Source organism: Trachymyrmex cornetzi, unplaced genomic scaffold (assembly GCF_001594075.2).
Source record: "Trachymyrmex cornetzi isolate Tcor2-1 unplaced genomic scaffold, Tcor1.1 scaffold67, whole genome shotgun sequence".
Lineage (NCBI taxonomy): Eukaryota > Metazoa > Arthropoda > Insecta > Hymenoptera > Formicidae > Trachymyrmex > Trachymyrmex cornetzi.
In genome coordinates, this window is record NW_017299992.1 from 755158 (window position 1) to 783064 (window position 27907).

Here is a 27907-nt window from a genome sequence, read left to right on the forward strand (position 1 = left end):
TGTAATCGATCCTGTTAAGATCACAATTAATGCAATCGATTGCCAAGCGTCAAGAAACTACGGTGTCTATTTTTTACATGGCGATGGCAAATTCGTGGTCGGTGTGGGTGTAGGACTGCTGCTGCAGGACCTGCTGTGTATACGTTGAGGTTCGACGCTCAGGAAGGTTCTGTCGGAGGTCGGTGGTGCGGAAACGATTTCCGGCTCCGCGGGACTCGGACATCTTCTCTGGCTACAGTTGGACGCCGTGCTTCTCGACAGCGTCTGCAGTGGTATCCGGTAGATCCTTATCGGCTTCCAATCGCCTTGACTGTCTGCGAAAGGAAGATTCCCCAAGATTTGGGGAGGGTGACCTCAATACATTTGTCAAGCGTTCAGAGATAGCGATCGGATCGATGAGGATTTGGAGGTTTAACGGAGGCAAAGGCATTAAACATCACGTACTCTGAACACTCGATCGAGAGGAGGACGAAGACTGTGCGGTCAGTGGTGGACTGCAAGGCATTTCCTCCTTCTCGAGAGGTTTTGAGTCCAATCGGATTCGCTCACATTTTCCTGGGAAAAATTCCGGCGCCGTGGTTGCGAAGAAGATGTCCCTTTTCGAGGTGATCAAGTTGAGACTGGGCATGGCGATCGTGTGAACCAGGTTGCCGTTTATTATCAATCGAATCTCCATCGTGTCGTTAGTGAAGGCGATCACGTATGGAAAGGCACAGGCTGTTATAAACAGTAATGAAAAAATAGTGTTACTGTCATTATATTATATGACATAATTTTTGTTAAAAATTTTTTAATTGTCTCACCTACGACTGTCGGCATCGAATTCCAATTAAAATCGAATTCGGTTGACGCAGTGTTCTCTTCCGCCAGCTTTTGAAAGTGACATGTATCTAAGGAAAGAAATGAATATTGATAGGCATCTATAACATACATTATATTGGATCCCTTTTAACTTTCAAACTGAATCAGAAAAGATAATTAGAATTATCTAAACAATCAATATGATTGTTTAGTATTTTTTTAAATAAAATTTACGATGAATTTCTACGGTTCTCGTAATTTCTGTTGCAATATGTAAAAGATTAAATTAATATTCAAAAATATATACATATATATATTTATATATTTATATGAAAATCTGAAGAGAAGGAAGTAAATTGATCAATTTAATCCTTTACGTATTTATACAATATATACTTATATAATATATTTTTAAATAGTAGAAACTACAGATTATATATATATATATGTATATATGTTGTCAGTTCTAGTGTTAAAAGTAAATGTTTTCTGAAATCTCGTAATATACTTCTTGCAAACCAGTTATGAATCGTCATTGAATTTGAGAGGCCGATGTCTCGGATTAAGTATTAAAATGGAACATGACCCACTGTTGTAACAAAGTAACAGTTCCGGCTCCTCGTCCTCGCGAAGATCCAACGCCGCTACCAAGTGTGGTTTAGGCGTCGCTTCCATATGGACTATCCTCGAAGTACCGGAAGCGGTGATCAATTCGAAGTGATGACGAGCGCCGCAGCACAGTGTCCATTCGTTCGCTGGATCGACGCTCTCGATCATCGTTACTAATGAGGGTGTCTCGTTCGCGGTAAATTCCTTCACTAGTAGAAAACCGTCGACGGTGTCGGTATCAGCTGACGAGCACCAGATGGTCCAGGCTGCATTGTGCTTCCACTGAAGGACCGTGAGTCGGCGACCGACGACCACGCACTGTTTCGTACCACAATTGTAATCTTGTCTCACAGTACAAATTTAAAATGAAATAGGATAAAAAGAAAAATAGGAGACATTTAAATGTCGCACGAAGAAATCGTGATAAATCGCGTTGTCAGATCTTTTATCAATTGTACGACTCAGTCTTCTTACCATACGTAAATGCGATCCTCCGGGTCTCGTGATGCTGTACAAGTGACATCCCCGTGTACGCCGCAGCTTCCTCTCCTTGATATGCGCTCGACTTCGAACGGCCAGGGCGCGAACGCGCATCCGCGCTCGCGGACGTCCTACCGGTTGAAACTTGGCGGTGGCACGTGTAAAATTGTCACACTCCTCGGCGTCGTCCTCGTCGCAGTCATCATCGTCATCCTCGGCGTCCTCGTCGTCGTCTTCTTCCTCCTTCCCCCGATCGTCAGTGTCGCGATCGTTGAACAGCTCGGCGCATCTCACGGAAGCATCGCTTTCAAACTCTCGCAGCCGGAAAACGTAGACGCTACTTTCCTTACCTTTATCGCCAGCACGGAATAAGAGTATACCGTGCTGCTCGATCACGTCCAATTGCTTTATTTGCACCGACTCATCGAAGAGTAATCTGTGCGTAACTCCATCTGGAAAGAGAATCGAAAAGGGATTTAATTGAAAATTCTCGTAGCATTTCCGAGAATAACTTTTGTTGCAATAATTTGTTATTTCATTCCTGAATAAATTACTAATTGTCTTATTGAGAGAAATGTATTTGATACTCATGATTATAATTAAATAATAAAATAATTATATGGAATGAAATATTAGGAGCTCCATTTTTATAGTTACTGCTAATGTTAATAATAATTATATTTATATATATTCAATAATTGGTCTCGAAAATATATTCATCTAATAATATTCTTGAGGCTTTCACGGGTGTTTCCTATATGACAATCTTGTGTTTCGCGGATTTTCTCCGTGTTCAAATCCACATCTAATGTTAATAATGTTAATCATCTAATGATGACTATAAATGAAGATAAAAATTAAGTTCCTTACCATAATTATTTTATCATACAATTATAGTCACAGATACCAAATATTTTTCTGTCAGTGCGCTTTTAGTACATTACGATTACATTATTTATTTTTCGCCGTTATTTGATACAACTTTTCGATTATTCGACCGAGAGAGAATTGTGTCTCTCGGACAATCGAAATTGTTAGATCTCAAAGAATTAGATTTCGAGATAATATCTACGTCGTGCAGGATTACCTTCAATGAGAAAAGTCCCATTCTCCGAGGCGAGGATCAGTCTGTTCTCCAGCCAGACATCACCGCAAACGACCTCGTACGGAAAGTCGGGATAGATGCATCTCGGTTCCCATGGCCTGGGCTTCAAAGGACCGACAGTGGCGAGAGAGGTGGGTGCGAGGCCACGCATGATAGCTTCCAATTTCAATGCTTGTCCGACTCGCACCATTTCGACAGCGCGTGTTTCTTCTCGCCGTCGACCTGGTGTCTCCACGACATCCGAGAGTGCTCGGCGATTTAGCATGCTCTGTTACGAAATCGTATCAAGTTGATTATTTTCTTTGACATATCCTTTTCGCTTTAACCATGTACTTAGGCATTATTTCTTCTTACAATTTTTGAAAAGAGATATTTAAATATTGTGTTTTAATATTATATTATTTCTTAAATATTAAATATTGGTATTATAATAATTATTGCATTATTATATTATAATAATATTATTGCACATTATTCCCTTACAGAAATCTAACAGTAGCTAATTTATTACTAAAAGACGGTAATTAATTATTTATTTGGAGTATTAAAAACACTGAACAACTTTAATACTTAAAATAAATAATTAATTACTGTCTTTCAGTATTAAATTGGCCAGTATTAAATTTCCGTAAGGGTTATGGCTTATCAAGATTATTGTAAGTAAAAATTAATGGAACGCAGGGGAAATACAAACGAGAATAAGTGCCAGTTCGTGTAAAGTAGCTTACGTTGCTCTTGCTGTCTTGCGAATGTTCTTGGTACATGTCTCGCAATAGGGCGTCGAGAGTTCTTTCCCTCTTTCTAGAGAATGTTGGCGTGTCAAAAGTAGCTTTCTCGCCATTGATCAATTTAACAAGGAGAAATTCGCGGAGATTATACGGGTCCTCGAAAACTGGCGGACAGGGAAGACTCGGTCCGAACAGGGGTACGTTCTCGTCGCAATAAATAGCGACCCGCCAACCCTTGCCATCCGCCTCAGTCGTCACCACGGCAAACACGTCTAAGTAATTAGAAATGAACTATATTTATTTTATGACCTTTTTTTATTTTATTTTAACTCTATAATATAGTTACATAACTTTTATATTAGCAGTTGTCCTATTATTTTTTTTTGTCAATTAATTTGTAATTAGCAATTAAAACAAAGGACGAGATGAAAACTATGGAAAAATAATTTTAAAGGCAGTATCTGAAATTATATTTGTATTATAATCAGCTATTCATAATGCAAGTAGGCCAAGTGCGTGATATAACGTGTTAAAGTTTAAAAGAACGTGAACAAAATCTGTAGGCGTAATAAAAAGACACAAGGAGATTGAGAATCACTACATTACATCTTATTTTAACTCGAGTGCTCTTTATGTAAACAACAATGGGCGAGGTTCAGTTCGATATATTGTTCATGACCTTATCATGATATTTTTTTTAACTTACGGGTAAACTGACTTCTTATACAGTTCGGATTGAAAGTATCTACGGCTGATGGATCATCCGTGTAAATGATGTTAACAATATCGTTGCCAATGTGTCTTTTCCTTTCGAGTTGCTGCGGATTGTCCTTTGAATACGGTAGCATCGTACTAACATGATACATAACTTCGTGACCTGCATAAACCGTGTAATAACTTTCCTTTCCCGTCATATCTCCTGAAAAATGACAGAACGTGCGAGTCGTGGAAGTAAGAGAAAGATTTTCTCTGGGTTAGTACGACTTTATTCAAGCCACGAATGTGGTGCATAAAGCCAAAGAAACTATAAAAAATTGAAAGAAAGGTTTGTTATATCGATAATGTGTTTATCGATATTTTAATATATTTTTTTCTGTAAAGGTACTATTACAATTATAAAAAATATGGTAATGAAAAATAATCAAACGATTCGTTAGTTGGAAAAATTGGAGAAAGGGCAGAACATTTTCAAATTCTGCCAGTGTAACAATCTGAAGAGACGAGTGACGATTGCAGACCTTTTCTGATTGCAGATCTCGAGTTTGCACTGCCAATATTCATGTCATCAACGTACCTTTCACATCCAAGCCACCCCTATATTTGTCCCAACCTTTGAGCCGTATCCTCTCACCCAGGATCTCCAGGAAGCTCTCGAAGCCCGGGCTACCTCTTTCTACGAGCAATGAGAAATGTTCCTCAGGGATCGATAGCACATCTATTATCACTTAATTTCCCACCCCATCTATAGACTTGTCTTTTGTTCTCAGCGACACTTCCGGGCTTACCGTTAGACAACATCTCGTCGTCGGTGATCTGACCCTCTCTCGCGTAGATTACACCAAACTTAAAGTTCACCGAGCCTTCTTGTTCCTCCAACAGTAATAGATCCTGCCAAGGATCATTGAATTAATCCATACCTCCTTTACAACGTCCTTCTTGAGCGAGAAATGGTATGAGATCTTTGTAAACGTACCTTTTGCAGTTCGGGCGTGAAAACTTCACGAGGTGCTTTGTCGAGTTTTTCCAGACTGAAGAAGTTGCTGAAACGTTAATAATAGATTGCAATCGTGTTTCTTTTAGTTTGTGGACATGGAGATAGTTACCTGAGAATTTGTCTGATAGTCATTGTTTTGTTCGCCGAATACGGCAACGATATTTTCTGCGCGCCCTACATAAAACATTTCTTCATTTATCACGATTAATTTTGTATTTGGAATTAATAATTTTATTCTTCGAGGAACAAGTCTACCAAAGGATGGGTATCAAATATATTACAATTTATATTCGCATGCTATGTGCAAAGTAAACTGAGTATTACAAAGAGATACATAGATATCAATTTAACATATGTACCTAAGTAAATTGTAGCAATAAATGTTTCGTTTGTAAAACAAATTGAAGCTGAATTTAACGTAAGGAAACCTTCCAAAGGTCTGACATATATGAGAAAAAAAGAAGAAAAAGAAAGGAAAAGTTAGGAACATAAATAATTTCATGAATTGGTCTCTGGAGGGATCTTCCCTACTAAATAACACATTACTCACAGTTCGCCTCCATAGAATAACTCTATAGTGTGGTACGCATTGATCACGGACTTCGCTCGTGACTACCGAGAGGAAGAGAGGATTTCTCTCCTGATCAGAAGCGATATAATTTTGATGCACTGTGCATAAATAAAATTAATAGCTTTTTTATATAATTTCTTTGACTATATTAAATCTATCGTAAGTAACTCTTGTAGTAATTCTTACATCTACGAGAGAGCTACTACAAAAAATGTATAATATAATATTCTATGCATAAATTTTCATTAAACGCAACAATGATTAAACTCGGTCGAGTGAATAAAGAACGTAAACCGATTTACATAAATGGGATGCTGATGAAATGTTCCATCATATTTTCTCAATATTATGTATGAAAAGAAAATATAATTCAAAATATTAGGATGCCTATATAAGCAGAAATATTTTAAACAAAATAATGCATATGATTATTCTAATAATTACATATGATTATTCTAATTGCGATGATAATATTTTGTGTTATAGATATGCTCAACGTTTAACTTACGTTTGCCTAAGAAGTATTTGAAGTACCAACGCGTTTGATACTCTGGATTTTCTAATATTGGCGTACTCGGCGAACCGAACATCTGTTAATGTAAAAATCGTTCATCGTTACAAACATAATCCGTGGCAGAAAGTGGAATACGATGAAAGAATGAAATGAGGTAAGAACGAGCAATTACGCGAAACGGGACGAATCTCTCGAGTGGTAGAAGAAAGAACTTGATCGTTTGATCATTAAGCAACGCTTCCTCACCTCTTCTTTTTCCCCGGGAGAATCTCCGTTCTCCACTCGAAATCTTCTGCCATTGTCGGCACCATCCTGCTCGATCTGCGGCAGCTAGAAAGACATTTTCGAACGTCGCAATTATCAAATACATACATAACATGAAATGTCCGTGTGAGTCAACATGCTCCAGTTTCAAATTTGCGAATTGTAATTCGCTTCGAACGTACGAATGAAATGGTAAAATCAAATCCGGGTCTTAAATCTTTTCATGTAGACTTTATATAAATAATCTATTTCGAGAACTCGATTTCATTTCTACGAAATTCGGTATTCAAATTCAATTGAAAAATATTTACTCTCTTTTTTTTTCTTTTTCTTTCTCGCTTTATAAACCATTCCTAAAAAAAATTTAGGAGCTTTCCATCTGTGATTGAAAGTCACGCGGGTCGCGACGGATTTGAAAGTAGACCGAATGAAACATACGTTTCTAAGAAATAAAAAAGAGTTGAAAAATTAAATATAAAATTCAAATCCTTGAAAGAAAATTTTATGAAATAATTTATTATTAATTCTAGGTAGTATGCTCTTCACCCACGGATTTATCAAAGACGCATATTACATTTGATTGAAATTCTATTTGACAGACATAATGATTTTAATGAATTTTTCATTTATTATTTTCCGGGAAAACTGTGTCGCGCCTGAACATATTGTGACACCGTATATTAACGCGAACCAAGCACTGCCCGGGTACACCTTCGGCGAACTATGCGATAAGCAAATCAATAGATAAACAGCAAGATAGAGGGAAACAATATAATCAGCTTACTGGACGTGTCATGAATTATCATAGGGCGCTCGTCCATTTTATCGGAGTGATTAGCGTTAACCTCGCACAAGTACTTGTGCATACGGTTAAGACCCTTGTAACAAGTAGAGCGAGGTTCTTACTTAGATATATAATATATATCTGCTTCATTGTTTCCTTACCATTTCGACACTGCCGTAACATCGTCTCGACAGGACACCTCGCCTCGCTATTGCGTCCGTGGTGGCTCTGAAACATGGTATAAAACATGTTCAGATTTAACCGCGAACTCACCGCGAAAATATATTTTATCTTGGAAAATTTTTCACAAGACGCTTAATTAAAGTAGTTTGCTCGTTTATACTCGCCGGAGACGTAGTACGCGTTCTATAAATACGTTTGATTTTCTACGTCGTTTTTTTTTTTACGAAGTGATTCGCACTATTCAGAAACAAATGACCTCACTGCGCGTAAACGGTTTTTGTAGCTTTTTTTTTACTACGTGTGTACGCATTCTCATGGAATCGTTTGCACCAGGAAAGACACGCCTCGTCCGCCGCGGTGAACGGCATCCTCGACCGAGAACACGTATATTTTTTCTAACAGCTTTATCGTGTCTTTTTAACGGTGCTTCCAACACGTCGTTTGCTATTTGAAAATTACGTGGATTAAAAAAATGTTGAAATGTTTCTCGAATTATCTATCTCACTCCGAAATCAATCCAGCATTGCAAATCGATTTCTGTATTCATAAAATGATCCGACTAATTTTTTATATTCAATCTAGACTCCATCTTTCTTCAACTAAAATATTATTATGATATAGATAAAAATCTTTGCTCATTTCAAGTCAAATAGTTTGTTCTCTAATTTCAATTTAAGAATAGAATTTAATTACCGAGATGTTTAATATCGAATGTTGAGAAGTTTAAGCAAAAGGATGATATATGATATTCTAGAAATTTTCCCTAAAAAGCGTTAATTACATCGAGCAAATAATCTATCATATTAAAAGGTTATAGAACCACGTTCCTCGATATTCTCTCTCGCATGGAAGATTAAACGGTAAAATGCAATTGGCAGGATAATTATCATTGATTCACTAAATGTATCTCGATCAAATACAATCATCCCCCGGTGAGCGAATCGTATCTATACCTCCGTAGTGTGAACGTAATATACGATGGCACCCTTCGTCCGCCGGCTCAATCCTTCTCTCGCGCTTCTCATTTTTCACGACATGAATATCTAGGTTAACGAGAAGCTACGTCGAGGTCGAATTGGCCGGGTAATCGGGAGAGGCCGTTACATGAAAGAGACAAAGAGAAACGATTACTGTTCAAGATTCGGGATTCGCTTGGGTCGCGGGTTTCGCACAGCATTGCCCGTTAGATTGTCGTTTCGGTGACAAGGTTTTATTGGTTTCTGAGTGAAGCAAATAGAAAAAAAAGGTCAAGCAACAAGCAGCGAATTACTCTGTTTTTCAATAAAGGGTAATAAAAAAAAGTCAGCGAGTAAATTGGTACGGTATTTCACGCGACAAATAGGAAGTTGAACAGCAAGAGAATAACAAGTTACTCGCTCATCCTTTTCGAGGAAGAAAGTAATGAGAATATAATCGAGAGACTAAATCAGCAACTTGTTACTTGACTCGCAATTTTAGCTTCACGTTAGAGCAGAGATCACGCGTTAGAGTAACGTACACGTGACTGGCTCGTCGATGTAGCTGCCTAAGTTGCGAGGACGGCATGAGCGCCGCCACGCATACCGATCTGGATCTGTTCCTGCGTATCATCTCCTGGATGCTCGAACTAGGTCGCAACGATTCCTCATCGCTGTCGCTGGTCGTGGTCGAACTGGCGACCTCGCCACTCTCGCGGCGTTTCACTTTGCGGGACTTGCTTTTCTCCGTGGAGCTCGTCGAGGATGACGAAGCCGAGGTCGTCGTCGGGTGCGTTGATGACGCGGTTGACGAGGCAGTTCCGGAGGAGATACCCCGCAGTCGCGAAACGAGTTTGATATCCAAGCATAGCATTTTCGTCGATTTTTTTTTTTTTTTTAAATTGCCTGACAATGTCTCTACGTATTATGTACAATTTAACAGTATGACTATGCACAACCACGCGGTTTTATTTCACACACAGCATACTAGGAGACTGACTTGGTACGTTCCCCTTTTGGTAGCATCATCATCATCATCATAATGTCGTTGAACAGTCGGCGAGTGTCGGCACCCGCATCGCTGTGCGACTTGTGCAAACCAAATTGCCGCACGTTGCAACGCGGTGAGGGTCGGTCGGAAGAAACTGCAGGTGTCGTGAGATTATTTGACGAATCTCGACTACGCGGTGTGGCTCGTTGTTTTTGGATACCGTTATGCGCCGCGGCTGATGCTTTATATCTCTCAGCGTAGCTGAGGAATACCAATTACAGCGAACACTCTTGTGCCGTGTGGTAATTTGAATTCTCTCTCTCTCTCTTGACGTTTGGGTCGATCGCTGATGTTGGGCAATGTCGAAAAGGAGATCACCACCAATATACACAGAACAAGAGGAACGAAGTGTGATCTAACGTGGCTTACACGTGTGTACGATATTTATATGCCACTTTTGTGATCTTTTAAATGCTTCGATAACATAATGCTAAATGCACTTAATGCCTTACAATAAATGATAAATATCGTACATCATAATTTGCAGATAGTTGTCGCACACACCTGTGAAAATAATTATACGTCACCGCAGATAATTGTATGTATATCGCGATATCAAAAAGTCAAATAGATACAACAGCAAATGACAAAGTCTTTTTTAAGGTTTATACATGATGGTTTTTTAAAATAAAGTAAAAAGTTTGAAAAACTATTTTTAATTCTAATTCTAAATGAAATAAGTAGCTCTCATATTAAAAATATTTTTTTATGTATTATTTTATTGTTATTCTTTATTCTCTGATAAAACAAAGCATATTAATCAAAGTTTTTCAGTTAAACTCGATCTATTTTGATTAATTCCGGAGCGGTGTAAATTAATGAACGAAAGGAACGGTTTTTCTGAAGTATCTAAAAATTTAGTTAACAGATCCGAAATTTTATTGGACAACAAAATAATTATGTAGGATGCTTAAGCTGGTTGGTAGAATGTTAAAATTTGTCGCAGCACTGCTTGAGCTTTCTACATAATTATTTTGATGGTTCAATTAAATTATTTTTAGATCTATATTTAGTTTTAGATACAGCACAATCGTTTTTTCCGTGTATAATTTTCATTGCAATATTAATCTTATATTTATCCATGAAAAAATCTGCTAGTTATAACACTCCAGTTTTATACGTTTATTTGTCAAGAGTTTTTATTGAAAGATAATTTTTTCTGCATAAGAGCATTAATAAAAGATTAATAAACCTACGTACGGATATATTTTTATCGAATAAGGCAATGTTAATGAAAAACTTCCACATTCTTTCATTGCAAATCAAAGCAAATTTAATCAAAAACCAAACGCGTAGGATTGTCTCGTATTAAGAATTTTCTCAGGATGATATTTTTGTGGCTTATTTCGAACTTGAAGATACTTTTTTGCGAACACAGTAGAAAAGCATGATACATACGATGCGACCTTTAAAGTTTTTATTTCGAATGCAAAAGATGAAAAATTCCGAAATCTGATCAAAATTCCACTGAAAGAATCAATTAACGGATTCAAAATAACAAGATAAAATGAAGATTGAGATGAAATTAGCGTTTCTTAAAAATTCACACAGGTGTTGAACGCTAATATGATAATAACAAGATTTGCACTGAAAATGTAAGAGAATGAAGCGTCTAGAATAGCACAAATGGCTAGATCTAATGAATGAATAACTGAATTGAGTTCATGGATAGACGACTCTACGCGCGCACGGTCGTTCGTCTTATAGATACTTTATCGGACATCGGGCGAAGACATCGATACCATTGAAACGACCTTTTACTTTGCCGAAACGTCTAATATCCGCGATATCAGAGGCCTTCGTGATAAGCGATGCGTGTCAAAGATACATATTTACGTAGGTCTTATTGGTAAATTCATAACGTCAAATTATACCTAATTTAAGTTACTTTTTATCATTTCTAGGTCATCACTACTCCGATTCAATATATCGTTAATTTAACTAAAATAATAGACTGTTAGATATCAAAACAGCAATTGGTAAGCCAATGTCTTGAATTAAATAACATTTTGTTTTTTTTTTAATTTCCATGTGTGTTAAAATGTAAATTAAACCATTTTTGTGGTTAGTTTTAAAGTAAAACATGTCCATGTACGCACTTAATAATAAACTCGAATTTTATACATTTTCTCGAGTTAAATCGTTTCGGCAAAAATTTTTTAATTCGAATTTTTTTCACACATCGGAGACGAGTCATCGATTTAAAGATACGGTGTTTTATGGCCATTTCTATCAATTTAGATTGACTTTTATCTTGGTTTATTCTTTTTATTCTTAGAACTGGAAAAAGTTAAAAAATAAATTAAACCGATACTGTTAAATTCATAATATTGTCAAATTGTATCCAATTGAGTTACTTTTAATTATTTTTATAGGTCACTGCTTCTGTTCAATATGTTAATTTAACTAAAACAATGAAGTTAAACAATTTAACTAGAGAAAATATATTAAACTTGATTTAAATTTAGTTTACTATTTACTTAATGCGTCAATATATGTTTATTTTGGAGCTAACCGCAAAAATGAATTGATATACATTTTTATACACACAGAAATTAAAAATAAAAATGTTATTTTACTCAAGGGATTGGGTTACCATTGCTATTTAGATATCTAACAATCCTACCTTCGACAAACAGTGGATCTCCCTCTATCAATTTTTCGATCCTATCAAAGAGTCGTTCGGATGGACAATTCGTGTGGCCGACATTTCACATTTATATTCGAATGATTCATGACACCGGTGATAACAAAAAATGACCGCTATCGATTCTTTTTCTTTGATCTCGCGATCCTATGAATCGAAAATCTCCAGTTGAGGGACAACGGATGTTGTCGGACGGATACGGTGATTCGATAACCGAGCATGTGAAGTGTTCTGTTGTATATATAGACAAGACATGTAGAAGTTACGCTAACACGAGTCTGGCATTCCGTAAATTCTACGGACAAGTGTCGGGTCATGGAATATTCTCTGTGGGAAATATCTAAGGTGTCCAATACGCTTTGTTTGCTCTTACATCGAATCGCAAATTTTTCTAGAAAATCCACAAGCGAGCTCTTGGAACGCGTGTTATTGCGCGAAAAAAACATTGAAATTTAAAATTACACGGAAAAAAACATGGACATTTAAAGCCATTTCGTAAATTAAATCAAAATTTGTTTAGGAACTATTATTGCAAGGAATAATTTGTAAGCTCAGCGGAAAATCTTTTATCGTACGTAAATAGTGAGAATATATGAGAGTGATATCAATCTTCTATTCTTCTTAACGATTCCATAGAGATTTGAGATTTTACGAGATCCTTGTCACCAGATATGAGAATAAGATACGTTCGCTGTGTCACGTTCTCGAACGTGATCAGCCCTTTTTCGCATCAGAGTGCAAAAGGATCAAGTAAAGCGTTTTCACGATTCTCAAAACGAGTCAGAAGTTTCTTCAAAAACAACCTCGCTATTCAAGCCTCGGCCTTCTCTAGCACCAACTTTCTATGAACTTAACTTTCCTCCTTCTTCTAAGAGAGAGCTACAAGATAAAAACTTCACTTCGTAAAACACTTAGCTTAATTATAGCTTAACCTTTCTTAGGATAATTTACTACACCAGTGTAACATTAAAATATGATTAACGTCAACCAGTTACTTCTTCAATAAGTTACTTTTGATATTTCTCTGTTTTCCTCAAAAGGTTTTGTTTTGAACTCTTCTGAGCAAAGTTAACCGAACATGTAAATTTTGTTATACAAGAAATCTTAATAAAAGATTTATTTGCTAAAAATCGGATCCTATCGATACTTTACTCTGCGACGCGTCGACGCCGTTGATAGATGATACTTCTTCTTTTTTTTTATTTTACAGTTATTATTGAGTTGTTACCAATGTTTTAAACAGTATTTTAAATAGCAAGTCGATTACATGTTGAACATTTAGTCATTAAAAATCATATGATTCCGATTGCGAAACCATGTTATACTTTGAAAGAGAATTGCGTGACAATGTCACTGTCTACTAAGTCTATAGTTAACTTGATTACGAATTACTGCCATGTAGATACAATAATTGTGACAAGTTATATCTATTTAAAGAGGAGAGATCAGCAAAGCTTTAGACTGTGAAATGCAGTCGTTTATAGTTATCAGAATGAAGTCTCTGCAACACTGGAAATACAACGGGCTGCTTGTCGGCCCGGACGCGAAGAATACCACTTGCGGAACTCGACGGCACTGAACGTACTCCCTCGCGTCTTGGGTCTGCAACCCCTACTGGCCGTATAAGCCGTATTGCCGCCGCCGCCGCTGCCGCCGCCGTCCCGTGGCAAACCTTTACAACCCGGCGCGTAGCGCAGCAGCCCCCGCGAGATAGTGGCAAGTTCCTCGCAGTGACATGGCGACTCGACGACTGGCGCCGCGTCGACGAGTTCGTCGGTCCCCACGTCCACCTCCGTCTCTTCCTCCCCTGTTCCCATCTATTCGTCGTCTTCCACTGTCTCCTTCTCCTCTGTTACCATCCCTCCCCCTCATCCCACCTCCTTCTCCTCTTCCTCACCTCTCGTTCATTTATCTATTTGTTCCTCCATGTATGTACGTACGCGTACGGGGGTCCGAGTGCCTTATCGCGGCACCATGACGTATGTCGCCGTTACTCGTGCCCGGCATAGCATATCGATGCGCGACCCTTCGCCACGATTCGGTGTAGAGATGGTATCGGTACGGTGACCCGTATTCTCGCCGGTACCAGGTCGACGCGGCGCTCCTTCAATCTCCGTCGTTGCCCTGGCGACACCTCTTCCACCCCTCTTTCTCACACCACCACCAAATTTTGGCACCCAAGCACCGTTCGAACGGGGTGGGATTAGGGCGCGACTGTGCGTACTAGCGAATTAGCACAGCCCGAACATTAATCAGGTTCTCTTACCGCCATCGGCGACGTCCTCGTGGAATGTAAATAGCCAGAGAATTAACCTGGATTCTTTTACATGAGATAACGCGATAAACCCTACGCAACGCTTCGTACATAGAGAATATTTGAAAACTGTTGCAGAACTCATGGAAAAATACCCCTTTTTCCATGAATCCGAAATAATTCGAAAATTTTATAACGGAACTGTTTCAAAACGGAGCAAGTTAAACGGTATTGTCAACTTCAAAGGCTTGAATTAATAGGAGAAAACTTTTTCCCCTCAGTTTCAATTGGAGTATTACTTTGATAGAGTTTTAATTTGAAACGTTTTATATTAAATGGTGTACATATACATTATTAAATTTATAATGTCACTGTAATGTCATGTCAACTCAATTTGAGTTATTTTTTAATCATTTTTATAGGTCGCCACTACTACTTAATATACTTTTAATTTAACTGAAATATTGAAGTTCAATAATTTAACTCGAGAAAATGTATCTATTAAATTTAATTCGAATTTAGTTTATTATACTTACTAAATGCATATACGTTAATATAGACGTTGTTTACGTTAAAATTAAACACGGAAATGAAAAGATTTGCATTTTGGTACATGGAAGTTAAAAATAACAAAATATTAACTCGAGGAAGAATAAGAAGAATAGAAAGAGAAGAGAAGAGAGCAAGAGAGTAGAGAGAAAGAAAATAAAAGAATTCTCAAATTCTCTCTTATTTTTGAAAAACTGCCAATTTAAACAATTTACAACATTTTTTATTTACTTTACGAACTAAAATATACATGAATCATCATTCAAGTATTGAGAAACAGAAACTTTGTGAATCAATATAATTTTTTTATATATATATTAAATATCGCTAATAAATTTTAATTTTAACATAATGTATCATTTGAAATTGTATATACATAAACAACAAAAATAATCAATGAATATGTTACAAATATATTAATGTATTTATCACACATTTATTTTTTATATCGCGTGTAAAAATATTTTAGTTTTTTACAGTTTCATAATATATTACATATATTATCTATGAATTTGCATCATTACATAAAAAATTTAAAACGATGTTTTTGAAAATTGAAGAATAAAAATCCTTTGAAAAACATATCCTTTTTCGGTGTGAAAAGCCCTACAAGAAACAATTATTATTTGTTAAGAAATAAAATGTTAGTCAAAATTTATTCAGTAACTAAACAATTTATTAAGAAACTAAATATATTTTATCTTGCGTGACAGTGCAGTGGCTGGATTTATGTCCACGGAGTGCTGACGTATTTACTCTTGTTTCTTTTGCTCAATTTTGCATCCTACATTGCAGCTGTTCTGTTTTCCGTATTGTTCGTATTCGAAACCTGTATATGTAGTTCTTGCATGTGTGTATGTGTGATATTTCGTATTCGAAATCTTCATGCGGTTCTTGCATTGTGAAATTATGTTAATATAGAAGTTGAAATGTATAAATATTTTCATTGTATTTTAGTTATGCGATAACGTGTTATTTTATTGTAATGTTAATTATCGCTTCGATTTCATTTTGGTAGGTTTTACAGCAGCAGCAACGTTACTGATGGTGCCTCACCAATTGTGTATTACACAGAGGTACACACATGTTTGTGTACCTCTGTGTAATTCTTCTCTTATACAATAAATTAAATTAAATCAATAATTTTTAATAAAAATTATTTATATCGCTAAAGGCCTGTTCTACTTTCGGATAAAGTATGCGGTAATTTGTCTCGTGCAACATGTATATACCTACATATATATACCTACATATCTACGATAATAGCGTGAAGTGATGCATAAAATAGAATTATATCGTAATAATTTTTCTTCACAATTGCCATAACTTGTCATGAATTTTATCAGTCGCGTATCTTGTTTTTTGCTTTATGGAAGAGCAAATTGGATTGCGTATAATATGGCAAAACGCCAAAATAGTCTCTCTGTAATATACATTCCATTTCATACGCCACACACGTGTGGTGAAAGGATATTTTTGCATTAATTCATAGAATTGAAAATTTATATATAAATATTGAATATAATATATATATAAATAAATAATTACAAATTTATATATATATAATATATATAAATAAATAATTAAAAATTTATATATAAATATCGAGTTAGCGAACGTTTCCTTGATTAGTTGTATAAAGAATAAATGACAGACGTAATGACAGGCTTCCCAATGTCTGTTTTCTCTCACATTGGATTGGAGAACGAATTTTCCGAGAAACACCAAGTTTTCGATGTGTCAGGTTTATCGACTCCCGATAAACTCTCCCAGTTGGCTCGTCCAGCCGGTGGTTTCTTATCGACTACAAAGATGGTATAGGATTTCATCCCGCGTAACTGCAAAGCGATAACCGATAAGCTTGCACCAGACTATGCACAGGACAATTTAAAATTCAAAATTAGAGCTTCGTGTAAAATATGCGAATAGGGCGAATGGACTTATTTATCAAGTTCGTATTCGTCGTTCACCATTCGTGCTAATTCGCCAGTGGTTCTTTAGACAAAATCAAAGAGTATGAATCACCACAAAAATGTTTGATAAAATTGCGCTGAAATACATCTTCGACAGGTGCGCGCGCCGGTGCCGTAGAATTTTAAGTGTAGAAAAGAATCGAGAGCGACAGATAAGCGGCATTATAGTTATTACGTAGCCGACTGGCGCTATAAAAAAAGAGGAGAAGCGATTAAAGTTACCACTTACACGGCGCTATAAATAATAGAAATAGATAGAGCGGTTATCGATTGCATGAACATACCTGCGCTTTCTATGAAGGAGTTGCACGAGCTAGTGGATCGTTATATGTGTACACAGCGTTCTTGAAAGTTGACGGTACATATTTTTAAAGCACTTGGATTTATTTTTAACTCATCGAAAAAAAGCTCGTAAAAACTGCATATCTGTATTTATACTCGTAAAGCCGAAGGAACGGCCACAGAATTACATTCAGCTGCATAGTGTATAGTATAGTACTGTATATATATATATACTATTTTGTATATTATTTTTATTAAGTGAGTTTTTAAACTGTATGACAATCATTAAAACAAAAGCCTTTTTAAATCAAAGGCGAGAGAAAAAGAAATTGTGCATTATAACGGCGGCTGCTCGTTAAAATAGCGTGGGCTGTGCGATTTTTTGCAGACGCGTTCTGTGCATTAATTGCATGCAATTCTGATTTTGTATCGATCTTTTCTATTGAATTTATTATAAACACACGCAATTCAAACGCCTTATTGTTTCAATGTGAGAGCTCGCAGAAACATGCAACAAATAGACTCATTTTCTAATAATGATGCAATTTGTCGGAGAAGTGTTCTTTTAATACGTATTGCTCAACATGTATATAATGCTACTCTGTTATCTAATTTGAAACGCAATAATCTACGCAACTAACAATAGATACGCAGACGGTCTTCGCGTTGCATAATTATGAAATGTTTCAGAGATAACTGTTGTACCTATTACTCTCGTAGAAAGTAACATCGAAACACTTTTAACTTAATAGTTGGATGTATGTCGCAAACATCTACGTACAATATATTTTTATTATAATTAGCGATTGCGAAGTACGCATCCTTCCGTTTGCGGAAAGTAATCTGCAAGAATACAAGGAATGTACGTATATACACGGAAAGAATTATTTTACTAAAGTATCTAAAGATTTAGATAGATACAGCTCTGAAAATAATTTCGTTTACTGTTAGATATCAAAGGAACAATATAATAACCTAATTCCTTGAGTTAAATAACATTTTGTTACTTTTAACTTCCATGTGTGTGTAAATCAATCCATTTTTACAATTACTTCCAACGTAAAACAACGTCTACATTAACATACGCTTAGTAAATAATAAACCATATTTGAGTCAAATTTAATATACTTTCTTGAAATCAAATAACAAAAAGTACAGGACTCTTAGAATTTTAAAAAACAATACAGAAATGTGAAGGGCACATAAGAGTCAACGTAATTAAGCATATATATAAGTTCTATAAAGTAATATATTAAATGTATAAAAATTCGATAAAATATGTATATACTTTCTTGAATTAAATTATATAATCAATTGTTAATTAAATTAATGACATATTAGGAGTGGTAATCTAGATAGAAATGGTTAAAAATAAGTATAGGAGTGGTAATCTAGATAGAAATGTTTAAGAATAAGTAAGAGTGGCAATCTAAATAGAAATTATTAAAAATAAATCAGACTGAGTATAACTTGATATTATGAATTATGAATTAAAATGTTGAACTATCAAAATAATTATGTAGGAAACTCAAGTATGATGAGCAATACTACATAAAGTTTTAACATTCTGGCGACCAGTTTGGTCGTCCAACATAATTATTTTGATAGGTCAACAAAATTACTTCCAGATCTATATCTAGTTTAAATTTTTAGACACTGCAGTAAAACCGTTCTTTCCGTGTTAAATTTGATTAATTTCACGGTACATCCTAGATTTCAATGATAAATTTCAAGAACGCTTCTCAATTAAAAGAAAAAGCACAAGAAGAATTCTCAGAGATGATTTTCATTATATCTCATCCAGATGGACAGTCAACATTGAATTGATTTCCTCAAATTTTCCATAGCCCGTAGCTATCATGAAAAGTACACGTAATACTATCAACATGTCTGATTTCCACGAAAACATCGATATACTGCCGAGAATTTTAATCGAGTACCACGAAAATATTGATACGGTTAATAGATTTACACGATTTCCACGAAAACGGTGAAGAACACACACACACACACACACACATACTGCGCAGCTATGTATTTAAAAAAAAATGGCGTGCCAAAAAAGTAGAGTAATCCAATTAACGTATTATAATTATACATATTTAACACATGCGGCAAACTCGTTCAAGACACGAAGCAATGTTTTCCTACGATTGAGTTTAACAGGCATTATTTTCGCTAATGAGAATATTTAGGAGGTCTCGCAAACTTTTCATCAGATTTCAGTCATGGATCCTTTGCGCTCGAGTTTGGAACATTATTCACGCACGAAGAGTACGGTAAAGCCAAATGTGTGTCGCTGATTACGTAAATTGAAACCCGTATACGGTTACAGAGATACATGCGAAAGGAGGACGCATCTCAAGTGCGCATGGCCGCAGTTTACGGCGATAACAACGCTGACCAATGTGCTTTCGCGGATAATGCGTGTAAAAATAGACACAGTAAGGTTTGTACGGCTTGGAAACTATTAGTAATTTATATAACAATTCTCTCTTTCTTTGTATACTTCGGCACGTCGTTATAGTTACCTTGCACAATAGATGTATAGTTCTTCGTCAATTAAATCATTTATTAGGGCCATCTTTCGGTAAACGTCAGATCACTATCTTACTCTTTTACTTTTTTGTTTATCCAGTAGGTAAATTATCACACAGTTTATCCGAAGATGGAACAACCCAGCTTATTTTGGAAGAGATACAAATTATAAAATGTAATTTACTTAACTAAGACTTCGCAAATAAGAGAAAGAATCCTATTTTTGGTGAAAGCGAATCTTAGTGTTTGATAAACGAATATACGAATTAATTTGCATGCAAATAACATTTTCCAGTTCTGTAAACCGCGCGCCAATTCGGTTTGTTGAACTTGAAATACAATTATAAACTGAAGCTAGAAATAACATCACAAATAACGTTAATCGTCAAAATTTAATAATGATACTAATAGGCATTTTTAAAACATGGCAAACAACTACGAAAGTGTAATTTTTATAATATGCAGTATCTGCAAACAAAATGGAGTAGCAGTCGAATGTCTTCCGCATTGAAAAATATGAGGCGATGGAGAATATCGTTGGAATGGAACGACTTTGTGAAGAAGACAGGAGAGTCACAAAGGTGTCCTCTATATATGTCCATCTTAATCAGGCTGACAAATGAAAAACATACGCGGAACTTTCTTTCACAAAGAAAGAAGCAACGGCAGTGTCTTTATGACATACCGTCGTAGTTTTGCAGCTTTGCACAAACGTATTCTGTTGCGTAAGACGCAACAGTATAGTATTTTCGTATTATTTCTACTGAGGAAAAGCAATATAGGTGGAAAAGTATGTTTTTATGTAGTGTATACGACAGCAGCGGTTTCCTTTTTTGCACATAAAGATGATTAGTGCATGCATATATATATATATATATACATATATATGTTAAACAAACTTGCGAGGAACCGTGGCGCACGTTAACGTATATTATACACGCGTTTTCAGTTCGGTACAGAAACCAATCGAGCCTTTCGACGTTATCGCAAAGACTGCGATTTCGCTTCCCTCAGCGGTTGATAAAAAAAAAGACAATTACATCATCGAGAATTAACATTTATATCATCAGAATTAACCTCGAATTTTTTATTCTTGAAACTGACACCAATATAAATAAAAAGAAAATTTAAAATAAGAAGTTTTTAAATTTCGTTTTGTAATCCGTTATTCAAAAACTGTATTTGATTATCATTTTGTATATAGATAATTATTTCCGATATTATTCCTCGCAAAGAAAGTAGTATAAACAAAAAGTTTATACTATATGATAAAATAAAATATAAGAAACTTTAAAAATTTCTTTCGTAATCCATCATTAAGATGCCGGTATATCAACTTCGATAATCAATTTTTGATAAATAATAATGAAAATTCTGATATTATTTCTTAAATATTATTCTTTATTCTTTATACTGAAATGTTATTCTTTAATATTATTCTTAAATTAAAATTAAATATTGTTCTTAGAAGCTCTGTAACTTCGATCTTTTTATATTCGTTTCGTATTTATTTACTTATTGTTTACCGTTTACCATCGCGTTATCCATATCCGGAATATTTGTAACATATTATATGTTATATGTTATATATCTAGCAGGCTCGCGCATAGAATCTATATTTATACCCTCATGAGAAGCGCGACAAATTCTGATATATAAATATTTACCTTCGACATCAAACATCTATCGGCCGAAAGGGTTAACGACCTGTAGTCATGGAGGCTACTGAAGTAGCAAAGGGCATATTAACTCGCGTGTCAAAGCATCGGGGATTCTCAGTATCCTCCGTCCACGACGGTCAGGATGGCGCGTCGTCGCAACCTACGAAAGTCTTGTTATGCATCGACAAAATCGATATACCGTGCTTTCGAATGCGGGCCACCAGCGCGGTGACGTAATTGAACGATATACTCGCGGACTGGGGTCATCGAAAACGCCCGAGTTCTTCCGCGACCATAATGCCATCGGCTTAACACCCGATACCGACTATCCACCTGGCTAACCGTGTAATGCCGTTTTTCCTCGCGGATTTTTTTCCCCCGCTCTCTCCCCGCAACACCCTTCGCCGTTGCCTCATCTCGCCTCCCTTATGTGCTCCATATTTCCACCTCACCCCGATGCCCCTACGTTCGCCATCGAGATGCCGCGGTCGACTTCCACTCGATCGAGCGTGATCGAGACTGATCGGCTTGACACAAAAGAGCGGCAACGAACACTCGGTCCAGAATCCAATAGCAAAAGGGTTAATTATAAAGAGCGAGGCACCGAAATCCGATATCGCGGAGCCACTCACCGGCGAGATATCGCGTTGTTGCTGCTGGTATAATTCCTCTTGGATTAATATCAGTAATGGAATTGCTTCCAGACCGGTCTCTTTTATAACTAGTACTTTATGGACTGCTGACTGATCTCGCGCGAGTGTGTGGTTCTGTAAAGATTTTCACCGAAAGCTATAAATATCCGCATAGTTTTACAGGGTTATTCAAATGAAAATTCGCGTGTATTTAAAAATTGTAGTTGTTAAGACTGTTGATAATAATATTAGCAAAAAGTAAACACGCACACACATACCAGGATTTTTTATTTAATTTTTTTCTTCTCTCTTAGATCTTTTTACTATGCTTTACAACAAAGTGTAAGCGAAGTATTCTCGAGGTAGACTAAGAAATATTCCTCTAGAACTCTAGATAATAATACCACAAATCGATGTCTCGGGGAAACATTTCCGAAGCTGTCAAGTCTATTGATTAAGGAATATCGACGGAATTTCGATGAATTGAGTTTTTTCGAGTATCCTATAATATCCTAGCACGAATTATCAGAAATGTATGATAAGTATAGACGTAATAAGTGTAGTATACAGACTGTGTCCATGATCTTATCATTCCATGCTCCGTTAGAAAGAATTGAACAGTATTTCTTTTCAACTCGATATCTTAGAGAGAGAGAGAGAGAGAGAGAGAATGTTAATGCTTCAGCACTTCACTCTTTTTAAACCGATAGACAACTTCATAGGAATGGCTGCTTTAAGCTTTTATTACATCTTTGATGATAAGCGCACATATGCGAAAGGGATTTTTTCCGATGACATTATAACATCGTGACGCCAGGAGGAACCTTTTATGGCGAAACATACCTGCTTTCGGTAGTTCACGCGTCTTTGCAGGGGAGGTTAATCTCATTATCCCGTAAGAGAAACGAAGTGGATCATAAAGAAGGCAGTGTCTCGCTTGAACGCTCCGTTGCCAGATAAAGCAATTAAATTTTGTACGATTCAAGTACGATACTATCCCATGTGTAACACAATAGTCGAAATAGAATTTGTTGAAGCAACGAGGGAGTATCTTGTCGCTGCGATTTCGTAATGTGATATTCTAATTGTAATACACATCCAGACGTAATCAAATAAACATGAATCATAAAACGTTATTGTAAATAATGTAAATTATAGCTAATTATATCAACGGGACCGCAGTAACGAATTGTGTCGCTGTTGAATATTCATCGGTTGTTTAATAACAAAATTTATTAATAATATCTCTTTTCACTATTTATTTGTTACATGAAACTGTACATTTCTCCAATATTCGAAAATTAGTGTTTAACTTTGGATATATCTCTTGTTTCCCCCCCGAAATACAGCATTGCGCACAATTTTCCCTTCCCTTTGTTTCCATTAACTCAGACTTTCTTTCCACTCGAGAGATAAATCGAAGATTATGTGACATATAAAATATAACAGTCGAATGCAACGTCGCCGTTCGATTACATCACGAAAACGTTCCGATGCGGAATTAATTCAGACACGCTCGAGTTGTTAAGAAGAGCTAATTAATGCGCTTGTAGCTAACGTATTAAAAATCGATGTCGGAGATGCGAACGCTCGAGCGTCACGCGCACTCGCGTTGGACCCGAACGATAACGCGACAAAGTCTTTGCACGTTAACTTTGCAAATTGATCTGAAATAATGGGGTGGATCCCGAGAGAAGGGAGCGTCTATCGTTTTCGGTATATCTTTACGGTACACTGTATCTGGCACGTGCTCCGGCAGCGTGCAGTCGAACGATACGCCAAGAATAATCCGCACGATGTCGCATATCATTCTCATTGTCCCCCCCCCCTCTCTCTCTCTCTCTCTCTCTTTCTCTTTCTCTCTCCAAGATGTAAGACCCCTTCAAATTATTTTCAACCAGTTGCTCGTAAATCGTACGGCATTATGAGCTCGCATTCGTAACCATTTAATACGCGTTGTAACACGGATTTATGTACGTCGTCGTCCGGGAGATTAAAGAGCGTCCGGCATCCGCCCCGGATTTTGCATACTGCAATCTGCGCGTTCATTGCCGATTATCGCAGTCGGCTTTATCGCGCATTGATGGCATTCGCACGATCGGTTGACTTTGGCTCAATTAATTAAGAAGCACGGTTAACGTTCCATTCGATCAATCGAGATTACGAAACTAATTAAGTTTTAAAGCCATCACTCGCATGAATGCTCACTAATTAAAAGTTTCCGCCGAATTCCTTTCGGCGACATTGTTTATCAAACAGTATTATCGCACGAATGCGCGATGACGTTTTGGGAACGAAAACAGCCGACATTGCTCGCAAAAGTTGAGCAAAGTAGAAATGTACGATGTATCGTGTAATTTTTTATAGAAATAAAACGTAATATCGCACGTATATTATTATCGGTAATTACAACAACTCTATTGAACTTCCAAGTAAACTCCAGCCACTGACAATGTATACGTTCATATTATGAGAAAAAATAAATCGGAAGAATTTCTTAGCGGAACAATAATATTACGATTGGGACACTCTTGAACGTACCTACGTCATCCGAATAGTCTGCAAGTTTTTATTCACATCGTATCAATTATATTAAGTTTAATATGTAAGTAATTGAATAAAGTAATCTAAACAAAATTTAAAAGTCCAACGAAAGCGTCTTGTCGATTAAGACGAATAAAAAATTTATTTGATAGTGTTGCGGTATAATTAATATTATTTTCTTAATCCTAAATTTCTAAGAATAACACGATAAGAATAATATCGCTAAAAACGTTGTTTTAATGGCGAGAACATGACGTAATAAAAATTGTAATATAAATTTCATATTCTCGAGTAAAGTTATTTAATTTTAATGTTTAATGTAACTTTGATGATCAACAATTTATTTGCGATTTGCAATTCTGGAGCGGAAGGCTCGGAAATTTGTCTCTACGATTAAATAATTAAGCGGAAGCGGACTTGTGTATATCGCTCACTGTGGGGATCGAAACCTTCTTGCTCATCAATCAATATCAGCGAGCGACAGCAGTGGTCGCGGTAAACCAATTGCAAGGACCGCGATTGTTCGGCTTTATACTGGATTGATTGGTTCGCTTGTGGCTTGGTGCTGTCTTTAATGCCCTAATCTCAGAACCATTAAATTCTCAAGTCGGTACTATCTGTTCCAAATACAAGATAACTCAAGGTGAAGCACACAAAATGGATTTCGTTGAAGAGACTATTATACAATATACACACGCTCCTGCGAATTCACGCCGTATAGCCGACTGCATCGAGCCAGTTCTTGGGATTAAGACTGAAAGTTTCAATCTCTTATTTCTCAAAGTTTTTCTTCGTCGCAAGCTGTTTTTTTACTCTTGAATAATTCACGGATAAGGTTTATTAAGAGCAACAACTTATTTTCCACTTGATCGTACAAATTACGTTTTAAAAAAAAACTTTTAATATTATCTATACTTATTTTTTATATTATTTTTTTTTTAATACAAAATATATATTTAATTTCTACATATATATAATTCTTCGAGAGAAAATATAATCTATTTTATGATATAATTATTAATATTTACTTTAATTACGCGCATTATTGTTACCAATATTAATTTATAAAAGCAGCAAAACCAGAGATGAAAATAAACAACTTCATTTATGATATTCGCAGGCTTGATACAGTTAAAAAATGTGTCTAAATACGCAGAGGAAAAGTTCGCTACGCAGTTTAATAAAGTATCTAAAAATTTAGCTATAGATACAGACTCGAAAACAATTTTGTTAGAATCATCAAAAGTAGGTATATAGGACGTTTTATAATTGATTTCTAAAACGTCAAAATTTTACAGCACTGTCATCAACGTTTAAGTGTTCTACAATATTTTGACAGTCTAACAAGTTATTTTAATAATCTAACAAAATTATTTCCAAATCTGTATCAAACTATAATAAATTTTTAGATACTTGGGCAAAACAGTCTTCTTTCCGTGTATTTAAGAAAATTGATAAACGAATTTTTGCTTACCTCGTAGTCCATGGTAGCACCTTGTTGCCCTCCAGACTGATACTTCGCAGCTCGTACTTGGTCCTGTATCGCATTGGTGAAGCGGGCACCGCGTTTGTATGAGCGACGTTTTTCATGCTCTTCGTAGTGGGCCCGGATAGCGCGTGTCTTCGCGTGGACGTGCCCTCCCTCATCGATTGATTGATCGTCCGTCGTAGAGAACTCATTTTCGATATCACTCGTGTCACGCTAACGTTCACGATCCAGTTACGCGATCGTTCCCCATATTTTTTTTTTAATCGTCGGACAAAAACGAAATTGAAGCGACGTCCTACGCTTTCGGTTAACAGTATCACGTATCCTTGTGATTTTCGCGTTCGCGATTAGCGGAAATTTTCCACTGAACAGTCGTGTGTCCCTTTCACAACGAGAAGACTCTCCATTCAACTGGCGTAATCTCCTCCCACGAGGAAATTTATCCTCGGTAAATCCGGTTCTTCATGGCAAGGATCTTCGACGACTTCGCTCGGCGAAGGCGGCAGCATCCCAGTTCGAGTTTCTCCAACAAACATTTATGGGATAAGCACGGATCTCTCTCAATTACACGCGAGACTCCGAAACTTTTCATTTAAAGGGACTATCCGCTCTCTGTCACGCATAAACGGACGATTTTTCTTCGTTTCTTACGGAAGTGGCTCGCGGAACTTGGCTCGAAAGAGATTAGTTGATTAAAATCGAATTCTCCCCCCGTCCGTCACGGAGAAGGATATCGTTTGTCTCGGCCAGTCGTATCCCCGTATTCGCGTTCGATCTCTTCACGGTATCTCGTTAAGAGCGGCGCCATCGTTCTCGGCGGAATTCTTCCGGTTCTCCGATGCGACCGTTCCGGTATCCTCGTCGAATCTACTTTCCGCGCTCTCTCGACTGATCGCAGGTGCACGACGAGCTTATCCCGTACGACCGTAACTGGCCGCGCCGCTTTTCAACCCCACCATCCACCGGCTGAGTTCGCCACCATAACTCGCGTCGTCCGTTGCCGCTTTGCTCACCATCTAGCCCCACTATCGTTTCTCGGCACCCCACGTAGACGTGTCGTCATCCCTTGCCGTAGATGTTCTCTCCTCCCTTTGTCCCTTCCCTTCCCTTCCCTTCCCTATCCTACCCTTCTCTCACCGCAGTATCCTCTATTCGCGCGCGAACGCGCGGCTATTAAACTATCGCTCGCGCCTCGCCGAGTCAATTAACGCCCGTCACAGACGGAGTGGATGCTGCAAACTCTATCACTATCCGTATCGCGATTATTCTCACTGAAATGAGAATCTTTCGTGCGTCTCACTTGTTCCTTTTTCAAAGCGAATATCGGTATCTAACGAAATTATTAGATTTGCCACAACTTCTTTGTCGCACCGCACTCTTTTCTTTTACGGTAGATATAATAACAGAATAAAAGACAGATGGTCACCTTATTATTCGATCTAAAAGAAAATTATCAGGCACTTCATTGACATATATTAGCATTACATTCGCGTTTCTATTGAAATTATTGTTATCGGAGGAGAGAATTTTTACGTTACATTTTATATTAATATTGGAAGCATTTTGTCAAAATTATTC

The 27907-nt window shown here is 36.7% G+C and overlaps 1 protein-coding gene and 1 pseudogene across 2 annotated transcripts; both read right to left on the reverse strand.

Annotated features, from left to right (window-relative positions):
• On the reverse strand, nucleotides 1-27630 carry LOC108767305 (GTPase-activating Rap/Ran-GAP domain-like protein 3). Of its 2 annotated transcripts, none has more exons than XM_018517070.1 (17): nucleotides 26315-27630; nucleotides 7732-7798; nucleotides 6769-6852; nucleotides 6517-6598; nucleotides 5988-6106; nucleotides 5547-5611; nucleotides 5417-5483; nucleotides 5229-5331; nucleotides 5018-5116; nucleotides 4430-4642; nucleotides 3724-3995; nucleotides 2978-3263; nucleotides 1885-2342; nucleotides 1392-1728; nucleotides 804-890; nucleotides 445-717; nucleotides 1-314 (listed from the first exon to the last, which is right to left on the reverse strand). In XM_018517070.1, exons 1-17 carry the CDS (start codon nucleotides 26518-26520, stop codon nucleotides 67-69), a joined length of 3066 nt encoding a protein of 1021 aa, XP_018372572.1. In that variant the 5' UTR covers nucleotides 26521-27630; the 3' UTR covers nucleotides 1-66. The 2 variants fall into 2 exon arrangements, with proteins under 2 accessions (XP_018372572.1, XP_018372571.1); XM_018517069.1 differs by lacking the exon at nucleotides 26315-27630 and adding an exon at nucleotides 9252-10041.
• On the reverse strand, nucleotides 10132-14224 carry LOC108767307 (uncharacterized; annotated as a pseudogene).
• Nucleotides 27631-27907: the final 277 nt, after the last annotated feature.

Bases quoted from the DNA above. Each gene is read 5' to 3' on its own strand.
- LOC108767305 (XM_018517069.1), bottom strand. From the start codon at position 9,583: ATGCTATGCTTGGATATCAAACTCGTTTCGCGACTGCGGGGTATCTCC. The intron at 3,264-3,723 runs GTAAGCTACTTT...ATTTCGTAACAG, and splicing joins CGCAAGACAGCAAGAGCAAC to AGCATGCTAAATCGCCGAGC. The intron at 315-444 runs GTACGTGATGTT...TTCCTTTCGCAG, and splicing joins CTCTCGATCGAGTGTTCAGA to ACAGTCAAGGCGATTGGAAG.